The sequence below is a fragment of the Danaus plexippus genome, chromosome 17, assembly GCF_018135715.1.
Source record: "Danaus plexippus chromosome 17, MEX_DaPlex, whole genome shotgun sequence".
Classification (NCBI taxonomy): Eukaryota; Metazoa; Arthropoda; class Insecta; order Lepidoptera; family Nymphalidae; genus Danaus; species Danaus plexippus.
Window position 1 is genome coordinate 6,856,128 of NC_083548.1, and position 26,358 is coordinate 6,882,485.

General features: G+C 32.8%; 2 protein-coding genes across 2 annotated transcripts; one reads left to right on the forward strand and one right to left on the reverse strand.

Moving 5' to 3' along the window:
• Positions 1-734: 734 nt before the first annotated feature.
• LOC116771488 (fatty-acid amide hydrolase 2-like) lies at positions 735-11,841 on the forward strand. Its single transcript, XM_032663333.2, has 12 exons — positions 735-918; positions 1,099-1,365; positions 2,494-2,620; positions 4,713-4,884; positions 7,201-7,325; positions 7,793-7,882; positions 8,560-8,705; positions 8,785-8,867; positions 9,516-9,690; positions 10,197-10,319; positions 10,782-10,919; positions 11,505-11,841. The coding sequence occupies exons 1-12, from the start codon at positions 874-876 to the stop codon at positions 11,655-11,657; spliced, it is 1,644 nt and encodes a 547-aa protein (XP_032519224.2). The 5' UTR covers positions 735-873; the 3' UTR covers positions 11,658-11,841.
• Positions 11,827-26,186, reverse strand: LOC116771486 (S-adenosylmethionine decarboxylase proenzyme). Its single transcript, XM_032663330.2, has 8 exons — positions 25,860-26,186; positions 24,774-24,860; positions 17,226-17,427; positions 14,376-14,472; positions 13,813-13,958; positions 13,287-13,379; positions 12,735-12,887; positions 11,827-12,456 (listed from the first exon to the last, which is right to left on the reverse strand). Exons 1-8 carry the CDS (start codon positions 25,979-25,981, stop codon positions 12,319-12,321), a joined length of 1,038 nt encoding a protein of 345 aa, XP_032519221.1. The 5' UTR covers positions 25,982-26,186; the 3' UTR covers positions 11,827-12,318.
• Positions 26,187-26,358: the final 172 nt, after the last annotated feature.

A 26,358-nucleotide genomic window follows, 5' to 3' on the forward strand; every position in this document is an offset into this window, starting at 1 on the left:
ACTTCTTACAAGTTCGATATTAATAAAAAGTTTTTATGCGGTCAAAACTGAAAGTGACGTGATTCGCTTAATGTATCAGTCAGTTATGTTATCTTTATCCTGATAACATTATAAGAAGATAAGTAATAGAGTAATTTGTGATCATTTATCAGTCATAAAATGACTGATAAAGACCTTTTGTAATTTTTAGTTTATTGGGAACGTAGTATTCAACACGGAATCCACTGGACGGACCCGTGAGGGTTTTGTCAAATGCTATCAATAATTATGATTAATATAGGAAATTGATAACTTACCCTCCGCCTCTACAAAACTGGGATACAGACCCGGTATAAAATAATTTCTGTTGCAAAATGTTTTTATGCCACTATTTTCTTAAATTGTAAACTTAACTGCATGATAAATTTATATCTACCTCTTCATATTGCACTGCATGAATAAGGCCAAAAACTTCATATATTTATTTTATTAAAAGTATCAAAACTTAATATACGACACAAATATAAATGTACAGTAGTGAATCTCTGCCTAAGCCTAAGTATATTTGTCCCATTTTAACAATAAACAATTTCCAGTATCAATGAAGCCAAATCGTAAAAAAAAAACAATATTAAATGTCACATACATCAAAGTTTCATTACAAAAAGAAAATAAGTATAAACTTAATCGAAGTTTTGACAAGTGTCTTTTAGGATTTTTGAATAACAATTAGCAAAACAGAAGTCACTTCACAGTTCACACTTGTCAGTTATTCTCAGAAGTTGTGCGAGCAGCACACGCGTGTGACGTTGGTGTGTGTACAGACTACAGTGTAGTGACATTGTAAAAGTATATTCAAGTCGTATCTATAATAATACACATATATTACTCAAAATGGTTACAAAGAATGTTAAAAAACCTAAAACTGAAAAACCAGATGTGAGTTGGAATGTAATGGCTTTATAAAATATACTCATATAAGTAGTATATTTTTTATTTGTTTTAATGCTTACTCAATTCATTTTTGCTTACACAAGTACTTGTTGATGCATATAATAATGTGTTTATGGCATCCTATACAACCTTAAATGATCTTAAAGTTGACCTTTCATTTTATAGAGACGCAAAGATAAAAGCAACAAAATATGTAAAGGAATGATTGTGAATATATTGATAAGCATATACTTTACTCTCCGCTATTATTTGGATATGTTAATCGACTACGCGTTTTCACTTTATTGGGATGAATACCGTCAGCAATTGCCAAATTTAGAGAAAAAACATGCAATGCTTATGGAAAGTGCAGTGAAATTAGCTGAGAAAATACGAAAAAAAGAACTAAAATCTGAAGATCTTGTTACTGCCTGCATTGAGAGGATTAAACAGGTAAATCTACTAAATTATCATTACACTAAGTAAAAAGTGATTTAAGAGGATAAATGTATAATTAAATATGATTACTTACAGACAATAATTTGAAATGTGTCAAAGCAAAATGTCACATAAATTTATGCAACTCTTTATATATTTAAATTTTGTTAATGACATGGAAATTTCCATTGAACAATGGCAGACAAAGTCTAAGTATATAATGTGCAAGTGATAATGATTACTTGAATAATAGTTTCTCATTGAAACTCCTTACAAACAATAAAATCAGAATAATCATAATTCCTATATTATTTTTTTAGTTATTAAGGATTTCAGGCTTTTGGTATCAAATAAAAAAAAAGTATCATGCATTATGTCAAAATGTTCTTTATCTTTTAAAGATTGTTCACTTACCATAAGGGGGGATGTTCATCAATACTATCCATTTCTAATTAAAAAAAATATCAATAACGTTTGATATAAGAGTAACTGGAGTTCTTTTCCTATACATACATATATATAACTGTAAATTTAGTATTTTAACTCGTTGTTAGTTTGATTGAGTACTCATTTTCAGTTCTAAAGCTGATTAAATTCAAATATTATGAAAATAACAAGATATTTAACCAAATCTAATAACTAGTTTTTACAAACAATAATTTTATAAAGTATGTATTAACATAGATTTACATACAAATTTTTTTTAGTTTCTATTATTTTCTAATACAAATATGTATGGGAATATCATATATGAGAGATGCAAGATGAAGTGATTTTTTGATGATAATACTTTATTTATTTAGGAAACTAAACTTGCTACCTATATATTGCTTATAAGATATACCTATTTATCTGATTGTGAAAATCATCTTAAAATTTACAAAAATGATAGGTCAAAAAATCTTTTTGTCAATTTGGATAAACATAAAAAGTTTGAAAATCCGAATAAGGTGGAAAACCATGAAAAACTTTGACAAGAAACTCGTAAAGCACCAAGTTTAAATGGACCTCCTAGATATATATTTTTTTTACAATTTAACACTACTCTTGTTATAAAAATTTTTTCTGTATAAAGAAGTATAAAAATTCATAATGATCCTTAGACTAAACATATGCATCATAGATAAGAAATATTTTTGACAGGTGAATCCAATTCTAAATGCGGTAACAGACCAGAGATTTGAAGAAGCTCTGAAGGAAGCTCGAGAAATTGATAAGAAGATTGAAGACGGACTTCCCGATGAGGAATTTAAGAACAAACCGTTTTTGGGTGAGTTAATAAGTCTATAGTCATATTTGAATATTCTATCTACTGATGACTTTGAGAATAAATTATTTTTTAGCACCCCCATTGTTTCACCTACTGAAAAATCACTAGACTATCCCAGCTCAATGAAATTACAAATCATCCACTAGGCCTCTACATAACACCCCCATTTTTTCTGGTTCTATTACTGTCCCCATTTAAGCCTCTAGAGCCCACAAGAGGGCGTAATCGCCCACTTTGTGAAAGGCTCTTCTAGAGTAAGAGCCATATCATACTAATTATATTCCATAAAACAGTTTCTCCGTTAAAGAACGTTTAAAAATATAAACTAACGATTTTTTATTAGAGAAAATGTTCACACCTTCAAGCAGCGAAATAATTAGTGCATTAAATAATAAGTTATTTAATTAATGCATTATGTAAAAGTTATAAAAATTGGTAGAATTATTAATAATTATTTTGTTATTTTATATTTGTAACGAATATCAGATAATTAGGTTAGAAATTATAAAAAAATAAAATTACATTTCTGTTTATATATATACGATTCGCGTGTTTTAATAATCCTAAATTTTTGATACAAGAGAAAGTATAAAACAATGTATAATATAAAAAGCAATATAGTATAATAGTCGCAATTACTTGAAAGTTTTTTCATGCAACATGATCCTATACACCTTATTAATTTTATAATTGGCTTCCGTCTTAACGAAGTAGATAGAAAAATAATTATATTCTACAACAATTAAGTATTGAATTCTTTATTTTAATTTCACGTAAAAGTATTAGCATAACAAGAGATGTTTAGTTTTAAGCTAACCACAATTATGCATCGTCGTACATACTAAGCGTTTCCCGTTTCTCATTAAATAACCTTTGTTAATACTTGATATAAGATAATGTTGACGCGCCCTATGAAGTGTGACGGTACGAACTTGGTGTAAGCGTACAGATTATAAAAAGCGTTTTCCCTCATTTTGGCATATAGTTTTTTTTTTGGCATAAAGGGTTATGCATCAATTACTCAGCCAATGTCCGATAGACAATAATGTTTGTGTCGTCAATGAGGGGAATATACCGGATGTGTTATTGAGGGATTTTTAAAATAATTAATAGCATTTTACATTGATCTGTCTCGAGACTCAATCGTCTGTGACATTTGATAAATAAAAAACCCCTTGTCATATTTTTGTTTATTATTTTCAAGAAATAATCGTTTTTTTGGTATTTTGTTTCATAATTCCTTATTTTATGTACCTCACGCCCTTAATATTTAATGTACATAAATGATAAAGTTCAAGATGTTGTCAAACAGTTTAACAACTGTGAAAAGTCACGGACAATTTAAAGATTATGCCCTTTACACTTTGATTGGCTCTCATAATATTTTGCAGATAATAAAATCATATATAATAATGTAACGTGGAATTTATAAAATATTTTTTCATTAATCTGGCTTAATTGTAATTTAAATATGAATTTTAACTATACAGCCGACTTTATTTTTTAATATCCAAACACATGGTTTAATTATTTTTTTTATAATTTATATACCTTTATTTATATCGTCAATGAATATTTATGAACGAACTTAACTGTCATTGTTTAAACACTATTCAAACCCGTCGTAAGGGTACAGGTAGCGTCCTAGTATAATAATTACATATGTATATATAATATTGACAAATTTTAAAATTCAGAAACGTCAGATAAAACATGTTTTAGAAAACTGCAGTTTAAAACTGATGTTATATTAAAAAATCAAATGAATTTGATCATTTAAAGCAGCATTAAGATATAAAAGTCTTTATTTTTCAGTCAACTGTAAAAACATTAATATATAATGAGATCTAAGACTTCACGATTCGTTTAAATAACCTTTTAGGATATACTACGCGGATTTTATTATTTTAAAACTACATAATCCCGGCGTTTCGGTTACTCTTCAGCAACTGTGATTCACATCTCGTCTGCCCGTGATTATGTAGTTTAAAATAATAAAAATTCGCGTTGTAAATCCGAAAAGGTATTAGTTTTAGTTTAACATTAATATACATCGTAATGTGTTACATGTATCAATATTTCCACATATAAGGGGTACCTTTCACTGCCAAGGAGTCCCACGCTGTTAACGGGATGCTCCACACTCTCGGTATTCGAGCTCGTCGTGATGTCCGCGCCGAGTACGACGCGGAGTGTGTGAGGTTGCTTAGAGAGGCCGGGGCTTTGCCCCTCGCTGTCACCAACGTACCAGAAATCAACAAATGGTGAGAACTATTACGAACCATCCTTGTCATAAGCCGTGACCAGGCCAGTCCAGTATTATGTAATACTAGTTTTTCTAGACTTCGTCCTCGCAAATGTATAAAAATGTGTTAAATAATATATATGGTTACTTCAACTACATTTATAGCCTGTGTCACGTAATGGAATTCCGGGATAAATTACAGCCTATACCATATTCTGACGTCTGAGCTACATTATTGTAAAGTTTAATCAAAATCCGTTCAGCAGCTCTTGTGTAAAAGAGCAACAAACGTCCATGCATCCATCCATCTCACTCTAACATTTATAATATTAGCAGGATACATTATTATTTTTTTAATTTTCATTACAAGGGAAATTACATTAAGTTACCATTTTAAGAAAAATTAAAAAAAAAAACATACAGACGCCAGTTTTTTCATTTATATACATATAACGGTACTAACATACGGAGTTTCGTGAATATAAAACTATCTTCTCTAAGTTTGACTATGCACACTCATGGTAAAGTACTTACCACGCAACTGTCAATAAGTCACGTAATATTTTATGAATGTTCTTAATGTCTTTATTATAAGATGATATAAAGCCATAACATTATTATTATTATTTCTTATTTATATATATATATATACTCATTATATGTAGTATATTTTATTATAAATATACTCCTTCACTGAAAGAAAATAGCAGTATGACTAATTTTAAGTTGTACTATTAATATTTTTTATATAATAAAGGTCATAATAGAAAATATTCGTGACGAAAGAGATTATTTTATCGTCTATAACTCTAGGACACTATGGCTTAGTTAGTGAAGCACCCGAAACGTGGTCTCTCAGAGTTCGCAGGTTCTAAAAAGTTTAACACAAGTTTGTTGCGTCACAATATGCGAACGGTTGCCGTTCCTAATCAGTGACCTACCTTAATACTATAATGTGATATATTATGTGGTTGAAACATCGTTAAGCCTACGAGTATGTGCTGACGATGCAACCTTGGACACGATCAGAAGTCGCTGGTTCAATTCTCGATCTCATCCATAATTTCCGATGATGAATTTGGAATTTGAATTTATAAAATATATTTAATGTTTCCAAAGAACATCTAGTTAAATACGGCTCGATATTTAATTTTATTTTTAAGTCATTATATTGATGGGTCCTATTTTCCCATGTATAAGGTGCAAAATGCAGTGACTATTTTACTAGAGAAGCTTCCAAAGTTTAAAATTGCTATGACTTTAGATCGATAAAACTTAAATTTACGAAACTTGCTTCTTTGCCAAGAAAAGTAAGCTCTAAGGGGCAATGTAAGTTTACGCTACACTAGTTTATATTAATATTTGTAACTTTTTAGCTTTTACGTTAGTTTTTATTAAAATTATCTATCACTAAAGTGGCTTGGCATTGGACTTTAATAATAGATACGTATGAGAAGAAACATAAAATCCCAGACGATATTTGTGCGTCGGTGTCCAGACTCTGGTCTGATAGCGCGTTGTACTAATATAGCTCACGGTTCCTTGGGAAACCAACATCCCCAACGAACTCATTAAGAATAATAGACTCACAAACTTGTACGCGGTAGAAGTAGGGGCGAGAGCTATAGTAGGTAAACCTTACTACAACCTACTAAAAGACTTGGGCCTGTCAAGAAGTAACATCAATTAATTCTTGGAACGTGTTCCCAAGGCAGCCTTAGAAGGTTCGTTTCAAATTTGGTTATGTAGAGAGGGGAGCTTGGAGGAGGTGAGCGATTAACGCGTGTTAGATAGGGGCCCCTTAAACTTACACCTGGGTCGCAAGTACCAGGCACTGTTGAAGCTCCTCTCCCTACAACGCGATGGACCCGGCACCCGGACGGTGAATCCACTGAATGTTGAGAGATTTCGTCTCCTATTTAAAAAAAAAATATAAATGTCAAATTGACCAATTAGCCTCATACGTTTAAATCCATGCTACATAATATGCCGTTATACTTCTATAAGAAATATTGTTACGAAGCAAATTTTTTTCGCTTTAATATCTCGCACAAATAATCATTTCAATGGGAGGTTTCGTTTACCACGAAGAAATCAAAATTGTCAAAATGTCAATTTAAACAATATAAACAGGACCCATCGATTTCACTTAGTCCTTGTAGAACGAAATTTCATAAGTACCCGCGGCATCAGACCTTACGAGTTCTATTTTGTATGGAGTCTCATGACACAGAATGTAGATGGCGTTGCCTTATGTTACCAGATAACATTTTATAAAAAGTCAGGTGCTAAAACTAGTTATATATGACAAAAGTGCTATTCAATGTGAGTGTAGGCAGGAGACTCGCAATATGGTCTTCGGACAGACGAACAATCCTTACGACACGGGCCGCACTGTCGGCGGCTCCAGTGGCGGCGAGGCAGCCCTACACGCGGCGCTCGCCTCGCCTATATCACTGTGTGAGTATGAAGTTGTTGGAGGTTGCGTCTTATTGAATAGAGCTCCGGAGCTGGAAAAAATATTGCCGAAAAAAGGTTAAGTCGTAATTTGAATTTGTACGGACGCTAAAAAATTCTGCAATATAAGCACCATTACCCTTAAGACTAATTTGAAACTGTCATATCGGAAAATTTATGAGTGCAAAAAAGTTAGACTGTTGGATGTACTTCAGACTTTATCTTTAATGTTCAGCGTTACTTCCAGTAATGTTCTACAAAATAACATAGTTTTCAAATACAGGTTGATACTTAAATGTTGCCATTGCAAAATAACAATGGTTTAGTATTGTAATTAATTATAATCCGTTATAAAAATAAATAAGGATTATAGTATATTACTTAGTGGATCACGGATCGCGCCACTTGTAACATAAGCAACTGTTTGTTCTCAGCATTAAAATTTCCTTCATTCAGTATTATTGTGTCAGGTTCTGATATTGGCGGCTCGACTCGTATGCCCGCCTTCTACTGCGGTCTCTACGGGTACAATCCCACGGCCGGACACACCAGCCTTAAAGGTATACATTTTATGCAAATATAATTTTAAGGCTATTTTTGAATAATTTTATATAATTGTGTATTTTTTTTTAAATATGCTCTCATGTAGCAGACATATTTCATCTATCTGTCAGTCGAATATATATATAAATATAGTAACTACATATTGTATAATGTTATATGTCTAACAACTACTATTGTTATACTTGTAACATACGCATCCGTAGATTAAAATGGACATATCCCGGACATCATCGTTGTATGTATAAAATATCATAAAATTATGCTGATTCCATATAAACTGGTCGTTTGAACCAGAAGATATCTGATACCACTCAAGCGAAGTGATGACATTACTGTCCTAACGGGGGGTAGTCATGTAGACTTAGCTTTGGTCATATATTTTGATCATAATGTATGTATAAGCAGTCTCGTATATGTTTTTTGATATAAGGTCTATGTATTTAATGGCGATTAGTAAAAATAGCAATACGTCCTTACTCTTTGGTTACTTTATTCGCACTAAAATTAAATTAGACAAATGGACTGTATGAGTATTTAAATGTTTGAAGGTTGTTCGTCTGTGAGAGTGATTCGTTTGATACTGGAGTGCTGTTGGTCCTATATTCTATTATACAGTATGTTTCGTCCTGTATAACCAGCATCCTGTATAACTTTTAATCCTCCTGTTCATCAGGATCAGCTCTCCGGAGCGGTGAGGATCCAACGATCGCGTCCATCGGCTTCGTCAGCAAACATCCCGAGGACCTGGCACCTCTCACTAAGATCGTCGCCGGCGAGAAAGCCGGATTGCTAGATTTGGATAGGAAAGTCGACATTAAGGTATTTTTTTTGGATCCCTGAAACACCTTTTCTTATATATCTTCGTTACAACCTCAGAACTAATAAGTAATTGTTTCAGGATATCAAATTCTATTACGTCGAGGACGTGAAAGATTTAAGGATCAGTCCCGTGTGCAGCGAGCTTAAGAAGGCCATGCATAAGTATGAACAATATTTAGTATTGACCTTTATAAAACTTACGTCAGGTTTTGCTTGGAAATAATTTGCATAAACATGTTAAAATATTTAAAACTAGTAAATAAGTTGTTTCGCGTTGCGACTATGTGCGTATTTCTAGTCATTTACTTTGGTTAATCTTGTCGGTTACATCACAGCTAGGACAGATTTCTTTCTCGTGATCTAACCCTGTCGGCTATTAGGGCAGATTATTATCTTCCTCTCAATCATCAATAGTTAAGAATATTATTGTCAGAATATTTCTCGTTATAAAAAAGACGAAACACGCTAAAATTCACATCTTCTCCAACGTTAAGTCCTAGATTGTATAAAATTAAATGAGAGAGCACTGAGTAACGAGAGGTCTTGGAGAAGTTTTAGACCAAACCTGAGAATTTCGCTGCGTGACCCATCCGTATACAGCAAAAGGAAGTAACACGATTTGAAGCACTGAGCTTTACTAAGTGCCAGATGAGGCCTTCCCTGAATAAATAGGTTTAAAAATTAAAGTGACACTATTTTCTAATCATCAAAAAGATTCACGGGTCACTTCATTTCCACGATCATATCTATTATCACTTAATTCCAGACCAAAATAATTCCGGGAATATTCCATATTTTATTTGTTTCCAGAGTAACATCGAAGCTGTCGAAGGCGAGCGAAGCACCGAAGCGGTATAGTCACGCGGGGTTCAACCACTGCTTCGCGTTATGGAAACACGCCATGACACGAGAAACCGAAGACTTCGCTAAACTACTCACTGACAACCATGGAAGGGCTTACGGAGTTATAGAGTTGGGAAAAAAGGTCAGTGTTATTACCAGATATTGAACCCTACTTTACCGATTCGATGCGTGAAGTGTCCATCTCTAGTCCCTACTTACCGTTAAGTCATTTTCGCACTCCGTGCCCATGTTAAGCTATATTTTGTAAAATAAATACTCCTTTCATTAAATATAAAAGTCGGTTTTATATTACTAATAATATATTATTTAGAACCTAAAAAAATAATTGGTGCACCTTAACTAACAATTTGTATCGTTAAACTACAAACGGACAGTTTCTAGTTTTTGCTACTCAACCTCGCTGGTCATGATGCAGAGTATTGCATAGATTTACAAATAAAATCTTGAAGCTCATCTAGTTTGAAAATTCCAACTCGTTTTAAGGATAAAGAATTTATTATATTAACAAATCTTATATATATATATGAAAATTAATAAAATAATATTTTTAATAGTAAATAAAAAAAAATAATACATCATTTTTTCCTAACTCAGAACTAATTATTCAATATATGTATATATTTTCAGTTAATCGGTCAATCTGACTTCACATTGGCCGCTATCCTCAAGCTGTTGGACGAGCAAGTGTTCCCGGCTGTGCCTCCCGCTTGGGCCGACCAGCTCACAGACAGCTTGAGGGATGATCTCATTGTAAGTATCTTCATATCATAAGTGTGACATGTAGTATGCTATTAAAACAGTATAGACGTAGTTTTTATGGTTATAGTTGTATGCTGTTCTTGGTATGTATTTGTCGACTAAGAAATAGTACTAATTTTTTTTTAAATCAAATGTGATTTGCTTATGAATACAAAGTTTCTGTCTCTCCTAATAAAACTCCGTCAGTTGCTCAGTTTTTATAACATGTATAGTATTGTGAAATTTGTAATAAAGTTATTATTACATCTGTCAATACGAGAAAGTATAAATACATAACTTAATTTGTATTCTTCGTCTTAACTAAATTTATTCTTCATAGTAAACTCTAGGTCCCATTATTCCAACGCAAGAACGTTTTAACATAAATGTTACAACGTGTAATAATAATTATATATAATAAAAATCATACAAAACCAATAGTAAGATGTCACTAGGTACGTTTTTTATTTCCAGACGTTGCTCGGTGATACAGGTGTTCTTATATTCCCTTCAGCGCCGAGCCCCTGTCGCCCTCACTACACCCTGTATACTGGTCCATTTAACTTTGCGCTATGGGGTATATTCAACGCTCTTAAATTCCCAGCTGTACAGGTAAGTTTTCAATATAAACTTAGTGTGTAAGTTATATATATTATGAACACCATATATATATATGTGCTGCTTATATCATTACACTTATAGTTCTGTAAAGAATAAGAATAAGGTCCACATCAAGCTAGTTAAGTTAAATTTCTTTTTCTATAGAAGTTTCCATCATCATTTGACATATTAATAAAATTGTTATTTCACTTAAAATATAACATTTACCTTACCCTCTATCTTGAACAAGAGTTTTTCAACCAATTAGAAGTAAGTAAGTTATAATGAAACATGAAAAGTATTTATGTATTTTATACAAATATTATATTTTTCATAAAGAACAAGTACATTTAATACATAATGTACTGCACTCGCAACAATATCAAAATCAAAGAATTACACATATAGTGTGTTAACATTATGTTATGAATAGTGTTGTTTCAATATAAATTTAAAGAAATCAAAGTCTACACCTCTATATGGATGTATTTACTAAGTTATTTCAATGAACGCTTCACACCAATAGTTTTTTTCCAATATTCCAACACTTAATAGTTGACAATATAATATAAATGTAATTATTATTTATATTTCCAGGTGCCGGTGGGTCTGTCCGCCGGTCTGCCGCTCGGCGTCCAGCTGGTGGCGGCGCCTGGACGGGACGCGTTACTTCTAAATGTTGCAGCATACCTGGAGGAACACCTGGGAGGATTCACACCACCTTGTGCTGTACCACTCAATAATGCTTAGCAGTCAATAGGTGTCCGTCCATTGTAATATGTAAATTTAAGGTTAAATGCTTACTCGTGTTGGATATAATATATACATTTATATTTGAGACTGTTAGACTGTATTCAATACATATAATATGTATGTAAGGTGGTGGAGGTCAGCGTACGCCGAGCAATAAAACTTCATGTAAAATGAGAAGAAATCTTTTAATTCAATATTAAAATCTTTTATAATCTGTCCACCCCCTCTCCCCGCCCGCCTCCCCGCACCCTACTGTAGTAACTATGCGTTCAACGAATTGACTTTACACTATCCACTACGCTTAGATATAATTTAGACTCCGTATAGTAACGGTAATGTTGACATCGAGCGACCTATCAACCTATTAAACTATTTATCATCTACATTTGTACATCACATCGGGTCGCGTCACCGGGCGCCGGCCCCAGCTGCGCCGGGCCGTGCTTCACAAACAATAATACATAACGGGAAAAGAACGGCGGGTGTGACGTCACGCGCCGGACGAGCGGCAGCGGCAGAGCAGCGCCGCGGCCAGGCGACGCAGCAGCGCCGGCGTGGGCGGCGTGGGCGGGCGGGCTCGCGCCGCAGCCGCGCTGGCGTCGCGCGTTGGCGGGCGTGGGCGGGCCTGCGGGGCGGGCGGGGGGCGGCGGGCTGGCTCTCAGCTCGGGAACTTAGAGAACAGTGCGTATTGCAGCTCGTAGCCTGAGAACCGACAGTGCTGGGCCTCCTTCTGCTGGAACCCGCCCACTGACGGGAACTGCTTCAGCTGGCGAGTGGCCGCCGCCGCCGGGGAGTCCTGCAACAATAAATGATGAATGAAGGAATGATGATGAGAGACGGTACTGACTACCCGACACTGGTTCTACGTAGCAGTATGTAGGTATTCGATATGTAAATGGACTGACTGTTTTATCTCTAAAACAGATAAACCAATTTTGACGGATTTTCACTGTCAGGTGATGAAACAAGAAAAATATTACATTAATTCTAGAGTTTACATTAACATTTACGAATATAAATAATTTAAATAGTTGAACGAGGCGAGTTATTCATTATGAAAGTTGACCAACTGACCGGCGTAGCGAACACGGTGACCACGAACTTGTTTGGTCTGAAGGCTGCCAGGACTCGAGCCAGCAGGGCGTCCGGCGGCAGACACACGTTAGACTCGAAGGACACGTACGAGCAAGACGGCTCAGGAGTTATGTGGATCGTCATGTAGCAGCCCTGGACGAGACGGACACACATAACATACACATATAACATACTTGTATCAAAACTTATTCTAATAAGTCATTCTGTTTATATTTTATATGATAATGTTACCACAGTAAGGATATCCGATTAAGTCCGATTAAGCACTTACAGATGGTAATTCCAGATCCCTCTATTGACAGCGGAAAATACAGAGAAATATATTAACATTGTATTCATTCTTGTAATTAAAAAAAAAACAGTACTACTTATTATATAACTCAATGTTACTTATAATCTTACATTGATATTACTTACAAAATAACAAACAGACATGCTTACTACATATATAGTAAAACTTCAGCACTACACAAAATATAATATAATATATATATACATATATATTATTCAGAGTACTATGTATATACTAACATCTTTAGCGACCCCGTTCATGGAGTAGCCACACGGATCAAACAGGTAGTCATCAATCACCATACCGGGGATCAACTTGTCTATACCAGAAGCCTGGGAACAGACAGACGTACAACATGTATATAGGAATTAATTTTAAAATACATTTTTTTTATTGTTATAACTATATCTTCATTGCTTGTAATGCATTTAAATTCATATAGAATAAATGTGGTGAGAAGTTACTTGACACCAGCAGGGTTCGAAACTAATGCCTCTGGAACAGTTATGGTAACAGAGCTCGTATATTCAATAACATATATATTGTACGGCAACACTAAACTTGTGTCAGGTTTATTATTTTTTTTTTTTTTTACTTTAATACAAATTTCTTACATTTGCTGTTAAATTTATGACTTTAGTATCTCTCATCATACAACTGTAGTTATTATGCTCAGAAGACAAGATTTTTATTAAATCCCTGATTGTAATGGTGCCGTAATGTTTATGATGTATGTATGCACGTATGTTTGGTGTAAATACTGACCCTGGTTGCATCAGCGGCGGTGGCGGAAGTGGCTCTAGTGAAGATGTCCATGACCGCGGGGTCGAGGTCCGACATGAGGATCTCTATGGTCTGGTCCGGCTCCGACGACTGGTGATGCTGCTCCTTTTCCAGGGCTGCCACCGTACCTGAAAAATAAAATTCATTATTAAAAATATGAGGAATTGAATAAGGAATAATTCGCTATTTTTAGCAAGTTCAACTGTCCAAAATTAGAAATATCGACTAAAGCAGTCTGTCCTGTAGGCGCTGCAGGCTTAAAGGGGAGATGAGAGAAACAGAAAAAAATAGAGGCGTTGTATAGAGGCCTAGTCGATGACTTTTAATTTCATTTAGCTGCGATAAGTTATATTAGTTTTCTAGTATGTGAAAAAATGAGGGCGCTAAAAAACTATTTATTCCCAAAGTGGGTTTTAGACGAAACAATTCAGACAACCCCTGGATTAAGGTGATAATTATCAGATTTATCATATGACGTTCCTTCAAACGGCCAGCTACATATTATATCAGTCAAGTTTTGACTCCACCAAACAGCGATCACCAACCTTCTAGCGGCAGCAGTGTGTACAGATACCAGCAATCTCCCTCGGGGCCCATGATGTACGCGCGACCGTCCCCGAAGAATGAATCCAGTAGCTCCACCTGGTCATATTACGAAGCTATAATACATTATTACAATATTTATAACTCTTATACAGAATGTCTTGTTGATTCCATTCGTTTATTAAGGTCTGTAGTATGAGGTCTAAGACTTTCGAGAGTATTCGTTTCAACGAAACGTCTAGTCCGCCCGTGATCACGGTTGCTGCGAAGTAACCGAAACGTCGAGAGCATTTAGTTTTTAAAAATAATAAAATACGAGTAGTTATCCGAAAAATATTAATTTCATTTAAAATTCTGTATATTTACAAGGGCTAAGCGACACGTAGACAAAGACAGGTGACATTGCGTTCAATAAGAGAACTGGATTAGGTACAAAAAACTTGTTACTTTGAAACGGCGGGTGTTATTGTGTATGTAGAATTTTAATTACCAATAACAAAAAGTATTTAATGGAATCTGGCTTTATAAATAAACAGTGACATAATGGACCGCGCATGAATTTTATTTTGAAGTCATATTTCGTAGGCAACTTTTCTAACGAAAAATAGTTGACATTGACAGCATATTCGACCCAAAAATGGTACGCAATTATTATGACAAAAGGTTAGTGTTTCAAATGTCAGATCCCACATATGCTTGCAAGCAAACTGTGCGTGTGACATTGCTATTACACCTAAAAAACGACCTGATGACCTTGAAGATCTGAACCGATTTCCACCAAACATTCCAGCTAAGAACACTCGACGGATATACCTTTCAAATAAAAAAAAAACCGCATTAAAATCGCATCATCCGTTTGGGAGCTACGTTGCCTCGGACATACACACACACACAGACACGTCAACCTTATAACATCCCGACGTTTTTGCGTCGGGGGTTAAAAATACTTAGTTGCCTTAAGTTTCATCATAACCGAAAGTAAAAGACTACGTTCATTAATCCTTTATTAAATAAAACATGGTCAATATATGGTTGAATGTAAAATAAATGCCGTGATGAGAATTTGGAAAACTTCTATATATCTGTCATTGTAACAAAATAAGTTTCGTTGAATTATACAAAGACATGTTTGTTATCTGTACCAATTTTTACTTTTAATTACATCATCGAAGTTATTTATCGAAAAAAATGCATATTTTTTAATTACTAAAATAATACTGACTGAGTCCAAAAAAAAAAATTGCACAGTACTAGACAGTTATTATAATGAAAATAATTCAAATATTTCATTTTAATTACCCTTTCGATATCACAACTGGCAATTAAAAACCACTTTCGACATAACGTTAAAAATATAAAAGTTTAAAATAGCTTATTAAGATAACAATTCCATATAATTAAATATAAAAATAAGATAAAAATTCAATTACATAGTAATTAAAAAATTATAATAATAATGTTTAATATACACAGCGGAATTAGTTACATTTATAAACGCTGTAGGATGAAACGGAACGTACGATTCTGATACGTATTTAAATGATACAAACTATCTCTCTCTCTACAACCTGCTAACAGGCTTAGGCCTGCCAAGAACTAACATCAGTTCATTCTTGGAACGTGCGTCGGAGGCAGCCCTAGCAGGCTCGTTACAAATTTGGTTAGGTAGAGAGAGGAGCTTGGACGGTGGAGGTGAGCGTTTAACGCGTTAGATAGGTCCCTTAAACCTACACCTGGGTCGCAAGTCCCAGGCACTGTTGAAGCTCCTCTCCCTGCAACCATGGACCTGGCACCCGGACGGTGAATCCATGGAATGGTGAGAGGTTTCGTCTCTGTCTATATTATTCTATTAAAAATGTTTTCTAGGGCAAACGTTTACCGTTAGCAGGTAATAAATTAATAATAATTAACCTTAATTGATATACAATATGTCTGTATTAAACGACAATATATGCTTCAATTAAAATTACATATTAGTTTTATTGATAAGTAAATAATAATTATTATTGGTAAGTAAATAATTTTGATTACAGCGAGACCAATAAAAAATTTTTTTTTATTAGGAATATGTTTACAAAAAAATGTTTTTAATATATTTCATACTAATATTACTAATGTTAAAGTGGGAGGATGGACGGATGTTTGTTGCTCTGTTACATGAGAACTACTGAACGGATTTTGATTAAACTTTACAGTGATGTAGCTCAGACGCATGAATAGGATATAGGCTGTAATTTATGTATAACTGTTGTTTTGTGTATAGTGTCGTAAGTAGTAAGTAACGCTGACTACAGATGTCGCTGGCAGTCGGTTCAAATATATATTTTTTAAAATGCACTTTGCAATTTTAAAAAGATAACGCGAACGACTTCGTTGGCAAATGTAGTACAATTTAATTTATATATAGAGATATTATTTACACATTTTAACGAAAAATTAACATCGATACAGTAAACGGAACAAAGCGTTTCTGTATAATAATGATATTAATATCGGATGCCAACATATAAAGCGGTAATTTCAGATGGTTACTGAGAAAAGTATATACCTTATTTACAAGGCTTTCCATCCGGCGTTGCTTACTTTATTATTTCCGCATTCATAAGACGTAATAGTAATTTAACATAAATAAATAACATTTCAAATTCTTTGTCCAAATACATAAAGTGACAAACATACCAACTCCCGTATTGTTGCTGGGTCAAAGTTATGATTTTCGATCATTATCTTTTAATTCTTTAGGGTAAATAATTACTAAGTAATATAATAAGAGACTATGTGCAATAAAATGTCATATATTCTCGAAAAAACACTTGGAAATTGTTATTGGGGCGATATTTGATATAGCTCACCTCTGAATCGAAGTTGTCATGCGGCTTGAGCTGTTCGGCTGGTCGGGCGAACTCCCGCCTGGAGTAGAACACGTTCTCCACCCTCGAATAACCAGCCGTTTCCATCGCAAGCTGGAGAACAGATCGCACACATCGCAGGGGGGTCGTCTTACCGCAGGTCTTCAGTATCCAGCGTCTGCGAGACACGAACATGCTGCTCTCGCTGTTTGAAACAAATACCAAACATCATTTATATTATAATCAAAATTCGTAAAGTAAATCTGTTCACATTTCGTACACACGAAAAAAATTCTATAAGATACATAACGATTTTCTAATTAAAATAGCTGTTATACTTTGAAGTATACTTTTAAAGATTTCGCTTCTATTATATAAGTAAATAAATAAATTTATAAGTTCTGATGCACCCCAGATGACAACCTGTTTCCAGGTTCCAAGTCTCCTGAATGTCTTCGCGAAAAAAAAAAAGACAGATAAATCTCCTTCCACTCACATGCAGCATTAATGATTGTTAGAATGAAATCTTTCACACAAAATAAATAACGTAACTTAATCCGGAGATTTCTTTGCAACGTGTAAATTAATAAAATACTCATACCAACAGCTCGTCAGCGGTCAGGTAACCGTCACTTGAATCGATGTCATACATAGCGAGAGTTCGTACAAATATTTTGCAATCATTTTTTATATTATATAAATATCAAGCGAGTTAAAATTACCTTCAGTGATTAGGGTTACCGCAAACTGTGAGTCATCTTTACGTCTCTAGAGGCAAAAGATTAAATCGAGTTGCCAACCCTACGGTCTCCTAACCCCGAGTACGCATTATCAAAATCAGTGCAGACATTTCTCAGATTTTCATTGCTATACCTAAATCTAAACAACAACGATCGTAAATGTAATTAATGAAAAACAATAACTTGTCCGTGTGTAGTGCAAAGTGCAAACTAAGAGTACAGAATACAAATGGATGTATTTAAAGCGTAAATAAAAAAAAATAATACATCAACCAGCTACAAAGACTAATTCAAAACATTATCAGCCACATCGCGCGTCTTACAAGGTTATTCTTATAAAGAACGCTCATAACCCCGACACGTTTTGATACATATTCGAGAACAAAATCACATTTATATAACAATTCATATCAATTCTAACAAACGGTAGTGCTATCTAAGCAAGGCCGAAGTTCACAGATACTGACTGTTGACACACGCCGCGCTAAGACAATTAGCTAACGAAATAGTTCACATTGAGATAACAAAGTTTCAATTCTGATAATACGTCCGTGATAAACATTTTTTTTTATTACTTAGCATTTAAATCGCTTACATATCTTGGTTAGATTATTTATTATTAGTTCCATTGAATTATTTCCTGCCTGTTATGCAACAGTCCACAACAATACTAAGAATTGTTGCAACTTGAAACGAGTGTTGCAACATTATCGCTTGATGCACCTCATATATGTATATATTACCATATATATATATATGTGTATTAATCGTGGACAAGTATCACAAATACTATATATATAAAGTATGCCTTTTAGAATACGTTTTGAGGACAAATTTTCAAATCTAAATATATGTATTCGGATTTAATAGTTAGTATTCTTAAATCGACGTAAATGTCGGTGTTAGATCTATTTAATATACCTATTATATATATTTATATATAAATTAAATTGTTTATAACTTATAAATAAATAATAACATATCAAGAGCTGTTGTGTACAATGTAAGCATATTCCATCTCAGCGCGCAGGCTCCGATCGATATCACGATCTGTGTGAAGATTGGCACAAAGTGATACATTATGATGAGTTTACATTACAATAATCATTGAAATTTTTGAAATACGTTAATGGTATACCCTTAAGTAATCTTACATTTATATGCGAGCGTGTCTGTCAGTTTGTGCACTATTTAAATATTGTTGTGTTACGATCAGAAAACAATACAGTCTTTAAAAAGCATTAAATCATTTCCTGATGTAAATCATAACAAGACTATATTTACGTACGCTCGTAATCTATAAATACATTAATAGAATTATAATCCAATGTGTTCAGACGAGCACGTGGTGGAGCACGTTGTAGGCTCGTGGAGAAACCGGTCCGAGACTCCGGGAGACGGGTTATATACGAGCACAATTCCCCCTCATCAAGTATGTGACATAAAGTATAATATGATATATATATATATATATAAAATCGCCAACCCGTCTTGAGCAAGCGTGGTGATTAATGCTCTAGCCCTCTCCATGTGAGAAGAAGCTTTTGCTCAGCAGTGGGCTCCTATAGGCTGATGATGATGATGATGATACATAAAGATATAAGATATAACAAAATGCCCTGAAACTATATATATAATAATATATATATGGAATAAAAAAATCAAATTAAGTCACGTATATTACGATATATATTTTTTTAATTCAAAAATACTCGTCACATTGTTCATTATTGCGATGCAACTAAGAATTGGCGACGACGCATATATTTGCACAAATTTCCTGATAGTTTATAACAGTTTATAATATATATAGTTTATAAGTGATATGTATTTCGGAAAATAAATTTTAACAGTTCAAAACTATCATTATACAGAACAAAGTGAGAAGGTTCACTTTAAATGGTTCATGAACATGTAAATATATTATTATTTATATAAAAAATATTAATGAAATTACCGATGTTTAACTACGGTTAAGGATTTATAAACCGTGCTACGTGCTTAGCTCCGGTTACGTGTAAACATTCTTTATTTATAAAATTGAAATTTAAAAAAAATCTTACAAATTTTAATTTAAAGACTAATACTTTTTTTTTTTGAAAAGAAAGAGAAATGGACCAGAATAATAACGGAGTGGTACCCTGGAGAAAGCAGAAGAAGAAGAGGAAGATAGCTACAGCGATGGGAAGATGATTTGAAGCAAGTAGCAGGGCTAGAATAGTTACGTACAGCAAAGGACAGAAACAAATCGAAGAAGAGGCCTTTGTCGAAAGACAAGCTGTTAATAGAAGAGATAAGCCGAATCCCGAGCATATGTTCAGTTTAAGTTAATTTTTATAGTTATAGTTTTCTGACCTCTACCGTTATCACTTTTTAAACAATGTGTAGTTAAATAAGTTAAAATTCTAACAGCAATAAAGGCTTATTTCACTTTATTTATTTTTACTTTTTTTTTTTTTGTAAAAATATATCCGTTAAATTATTTTATTTGTTGCCAATAATTGTTATAAGCGGTAAAAAAATATTCGGAAAAACTGAAAAAAATTAATAAACAATACTTCCTGCATAGTATACTCGTATGATTAATATGTGACTTCAGTCTTTAACATCAAATTTGGTATAAAACTCCATTTGAGACGATGTTAGGCCTATATTAACATAGGCGGGGTTTTAAGAAGAAGAGAGGGGGGCATGTGGCAATTGGCATTGGGAATAGTAGTGGCATTGGCATTACCGTCTCACCAAGACAACTTTTATTAAACGATCTTACAATCGATAAATCAGACAATTATACAAAGAAAAAAGATAATAATTAGTGAAAGTCCCAATTATTATCTTTATTTCGTATAATCAAATAGTAACAAAAAAGTCCTAATGCTCTTCTGAATGTTTCAAGCGTGTATCATAGTAAATCGTTCTTCGAGGGGATTTCCCCGCAAGCGTTTAAATGCAAGTATTACACTTAACCCTCGCTAACTTTGATTTGAAACCGACTGTAAGAAGGACGTTTAATTATTATTGAAAAATTACTAGCAAGCTTACTATATACTATATAACACGTAATGTCACTCGATTCAAGATTACAAGACTATTTGACAGATAATTTCATCTCGTCTTCGTGATCACGGTTGCTGTAAAGTAGACGGAACGTCGGAAGCAGATATAAATATATCTAAAAATTTGGTTCTTTTAAATGAATACTCGTGAAAACCTTACATAACGTTATGATAAAAGATTTTTATTAGCTAAACCTTCATTAAGAATAATATTTACAAGAAACAATAGTGAAAATGATTAAATTAAGGGTTTCGATAAAAAGCAAGCACTCGCTTATAGCTTTACAGTTGACCCTACTGGCACAAATTCTTGCATACAAGTGCATGTAAATAATAAATGTTAATATAATTACATATAATATAATACAATATTTCACTGAAAATAGTGTTCAAGATATGTACTTTGTCGACTTATTTTTGAACAAACATTTTGAAACACCAAATTATGTGGAACGTCCTTAATTTGGGAACAAAGAAGTTAGTTTTTTGTACGATAGCAACACTCCCAAGGTGAGCATGTAGAGATTGGCATCCAATGACTATTTATTAGAGGTCAGATTAACGAATAATATATAAGATAAATGTTATTCATAAAAAAATTGCCATTATTTATTACAATGTATTTTATAGTTAATCATAACCGTAATTTTTGTTTCAATTCTAGTCATATATGACGTATGAAGGATTTACAAATACGTATCTCCACAACGTTTACCGCTATATAAAAACCATGTTCCGTAAATACAAGATGGTTATAAATCTGGACGCTTTGTTGATCTACACTCAAGGTCACGCCCGCGTGGCTAGACGTCCGACGAATATATGCATACACGAACACACACACAAACATATCGTATGTGTGTTGTATAAAACATTATAACATATTATGCCTAATAAAAACTAGTAGGACGGTATAATTTGGCAATGTCAGCCTTGAAGCCGTTTCCAGTTTAATACAACGTCCAACTGCACCGCTGTCGTCATAACCGCCTATAACCCAAAGTATTATGTAAGGACATAATAGTTTAAGATACTCTATAAATAGATTTGTTTAATTGCGTCGTAATTTTAGGAGCTGATTTGGGTGTCATCCCTGATGGTTTGACACGGCGCATGCGCGACTTTTACCACCTTGACCTTATAGAGGGCAGAGCGTAAACCTAATGTTTGATCGATAGTGCAACGTTCCGTAGAAACTACCAGAACGACGTCCGCACAACGTTACATTAAAAATATAATCTGTTTTATTTATAGATTACAAACAAAGAAGCATACGACCTATATATCTGTGCGATAGGTGTAAGGAGGACACGTTGAATAACCACTAACAAGTACACAGACAATAAACTGCAATGAAAAATTCAAACAAAGATCCGAATTGTTTCCAAATACATTTTATACTATAATTCTAAAATTTATCAAATTCATTATCTTCAATCACAAAAAAAAACATTGAAAACTTACAATTTTTTTTTGAAAATAGACAATAGTTAAATATTAATAATAATATAAGCACAGAGCCTCAATAATAAATATAGTGGAAACGCTCTTTGTGTATATGTATATATATATATTATAAATAAATAGTTAAAATAATGTAAAGTTTTGTTAATTGGTAAGATAATACATCATGCCGCAAGCTCATGGGGACATCGTTTGATATGAACGAATAAGGTCAGAAATATTTTATCTATCAATACGTATTTGCTAATTCAAACTTTTTATCTTATTTAAATATATTAATAATATTTATGTTATATACATGTATATATAAATATAAATGTATCTTCTGAGATTTGTACATAATATTAAAAAAAAATATTTACAATACATATTTTTTAAAGAATTATAGACTTATTTTAATGAATTAAAAGAAATATTAGTTCAATTAATTATTAATATTATCGTTCAATTTCAACTTTTATCGCTTGACAAATCAATGACCCAACCATATGTGTTTATATATATTGAGAGAAATAAGGTATTTTGCTTTCCTAGTATTTTTATTAAAATCGTTTGAATATTTCCATCGCTTTCGTATGTTTCAGATATAATCGCAATGGTGGAAAATTGGGCTGAATACATGACCTAAATTTATTTAAAAAAAAAACAAAAACAATTTTATTGCCCTTTACAAAAATATTAAAATAAATTACACAATACACATGTATGTAATGGTCTAATATATTTTTGACATTTTAGGAAACTTGTAACTAATATATTAGAATAACAAGCACAGATTATAAAAATTCCAACATTTTTGACTAAATGCCTAGACATTACGAGCGGACGAATATTTATTTCTGTACTAAACATATATAAAAGTAAAAAATCTGCCCATATTTATTCATTTGTTTATCACTCTGGCTGTTTGCCCATTATCAACGTCAGAGATACGGGATGAGACGCTACGTTTACGTTAGCTACGTAACGTGTAGACGTTAACGATGCAACATACGTTATTTATAATATGGTCTGATTTGATATACAGGAAAATAAATAAAAAATTACCTGCTTAGCTCATATTAAATTGTAATTTAAAATAATCGATTTAATATTAATGAAGCTGTATCTCAACACATTCACATATTCGTGTTTAGTAAGTTTCGTTATAAAGCTAAAATGGATTTATTTAAGTATTCACTTAAGCAAATCTCAGCGTATTGAATATAAATTGATTATTTTAATACATGTAAATTACAATTAAGTTTAATTGAGAATGACTCCATTAAAACGTAGCTAGTATTATCAGTGAGATAATATTTGCGGATAATGAGCTAAGTTTACTATAATAATTTAAAATGACCCCTTTAATCTTTGAACTTTCGTGTTCGTACATATGACTAAGGACTACGTCACAATAAACGGAGATTGGACGAACGCCGTGCCACTGAATGGCTGAAAAAAATACACTCGACGATAAGCAGGTTAAAAAGCTATCGCGTGCTGTAATCGATTGTAAAAACTGAAAGGATATACAAGGTCCGTTTATAAGTACATATAAAGATTCATAATTTACTTCATACAACGAAACGGTCACTTTCGTAAGATATTTTTTAAAAAGTACAACAAATAATTCCTTAGTTTTTTTTTGTTCGTTTTGACAACTGCTGTCAAAAAGAAACTTAAAAAGCAACTGACATTTGTCTTTCTTTTAAGCATTACCTTTGAGCTTAATTTTTTTTTTTTTTTTTATAAGTGCACCTGGGACATACATTTATGAGCCTGAATGTCTATTTCCACTAAACAAAAGGCATCAGGGCGATATATGTAGAATATAACATTTTGGCTAAACATGAAATAAAAATTATTGAATTGAAAACCTTTGCTTTGAAGTTAATATTTTTAACATATAAATTTAATTAACATGATGGTATTTTTATGAAGACAAATAGCATTAAATACTTTCAACTCCTCAAAGGTTCAAATTATAAATTTTTCTTAATATTTTTTAAACTTAAAAAAATACTTACTTACTGTCCAAAATATAAAAAAAAAATGTTGTAATAATAAAACTTGTAAACTAATAGTTCTCTGCTATTAATTTTATATCAAATATTTTATTTCTCACAACGAATAACTTAATTTATTTATCTTATTTTGTATCCAAGTGACAAAGTACCATTTTTTTATGTATAAAATATGGAAAAGACATTAAAAAACCATTATGTATTGATGAAACAAAGTAATATTTAAATTGTATACTCATCAATAATAAAAATTATAGTTAGTTTTTTCATTTATGTTAACATTACCTTAAGACATAGGCGTCGACTTGCTCGCTCTGCGTGAAAGATATGATCTCACAGCGGACTATCTTCAGGACATTCTCCCATTGTTGACTGGAACAGAAATAATATAGATGTCATATTGAATTATAACTTATTTCCACCTAATAAATAATTACATGTACCAAAACTTTTTACTATTACAATCTTCTATGAAAAATTACCGCTAAATCCTTAAGTAAATAAAAATTTGTTCATCAATCTATAAACAATATATATTTATTAATGATAATTAATCATAAGTTGCTTTTTATTCATGATTTGGAAGGTTTTTGTGTCACTCTCTATACTAAGGTAATAAAAATCACAACATTTAATGTTCCATTTTGAAATAAATGTAATAAAACTTATTTGTTAATCATATATATTACACAATTATAAAAGAAAAAATCTTATGTTATCAATCTTAAAACAGCATCCATAAAATTCTGCTCAATTAATTTTCGAGATTTTGTTAATTGCCATCCTTTTTGAGAACAAGTTCTGGAGGTATCCATTTTTCATTGCAAATTACAGGGCGAAACCAGTTGCGACGAATTTCTGTGTCTTACTTCTCGGAATAATGTTAACGGAATGCTTTTTTGGGTATGTACCCATAGTATGTGGAAATATTATATCAAAATTGTTAAAATACAATATGTATTCAACTTGACTGAAATATGTTTTAGTTATAAAAAAGACGTCTAAGTTGTTATGTAATATACAGATATTACTCATTCGAAATCGTAATAACCCGCCTTTTTCTACCAATCAATACACTATGTCGTTTGACGGCAGCCCGACACAAAGTCAAAGAATATTTATTATACCGGCATCATAGTGAAACAGCTGATTCGAGAAGCTTCCATAACAATAACAATAACTTGAAGACACTATTTTTAAAATGATCTTCCATTTAAACGACACTCCGTGTAAGCAATATCACTTTATATTTGTTTACTGATGTAACAGATTAATCGAGTCACAGTCTAATCTTTGCCGGTAACCTTTATAACAGTAATGGCCTGTAAAATGAAGAAATTTTATCATATAATTAAGAAATTAGAGACCTACCGACTGATTTTCCTTAGATCCGCGTGTTTCACCGGCGTAAACCAAATTTCTATCAATTTTTCAACACCCTCAAAAAATTGATCATTACTCTCACTATTAGATATTATTTCCGTACCAGCCATATCGATATTATATTAACTTTGTTTTAATATTATATATTTCTTAATGTATTCAATGCACTGCAAAGTCTCGCCAACCACTACAGTTCGAGGTCGGAAGTTGACTGAATCAGCTGAATGAAACAAAATTATTGGCAAAATGCAGGTGATGAAAAGATGTATTGTCGTTCTCTTTCTTACAGAGCGAGCGAGTCGGCGACGGCGGCGCGCGTTTCGAACAAACTGAGGTTTAATTTTAATGCGTTCAGGGTTTATATAACTATTATACCTACTCGTTCGTTAAATGTGTCCTACAAACACGTTCTTATCTTTTATTGAAAGAATGTTACCATCTTAGGAGCATTAATTTTAATTTTATTATGTATATTTAAATTATTTTT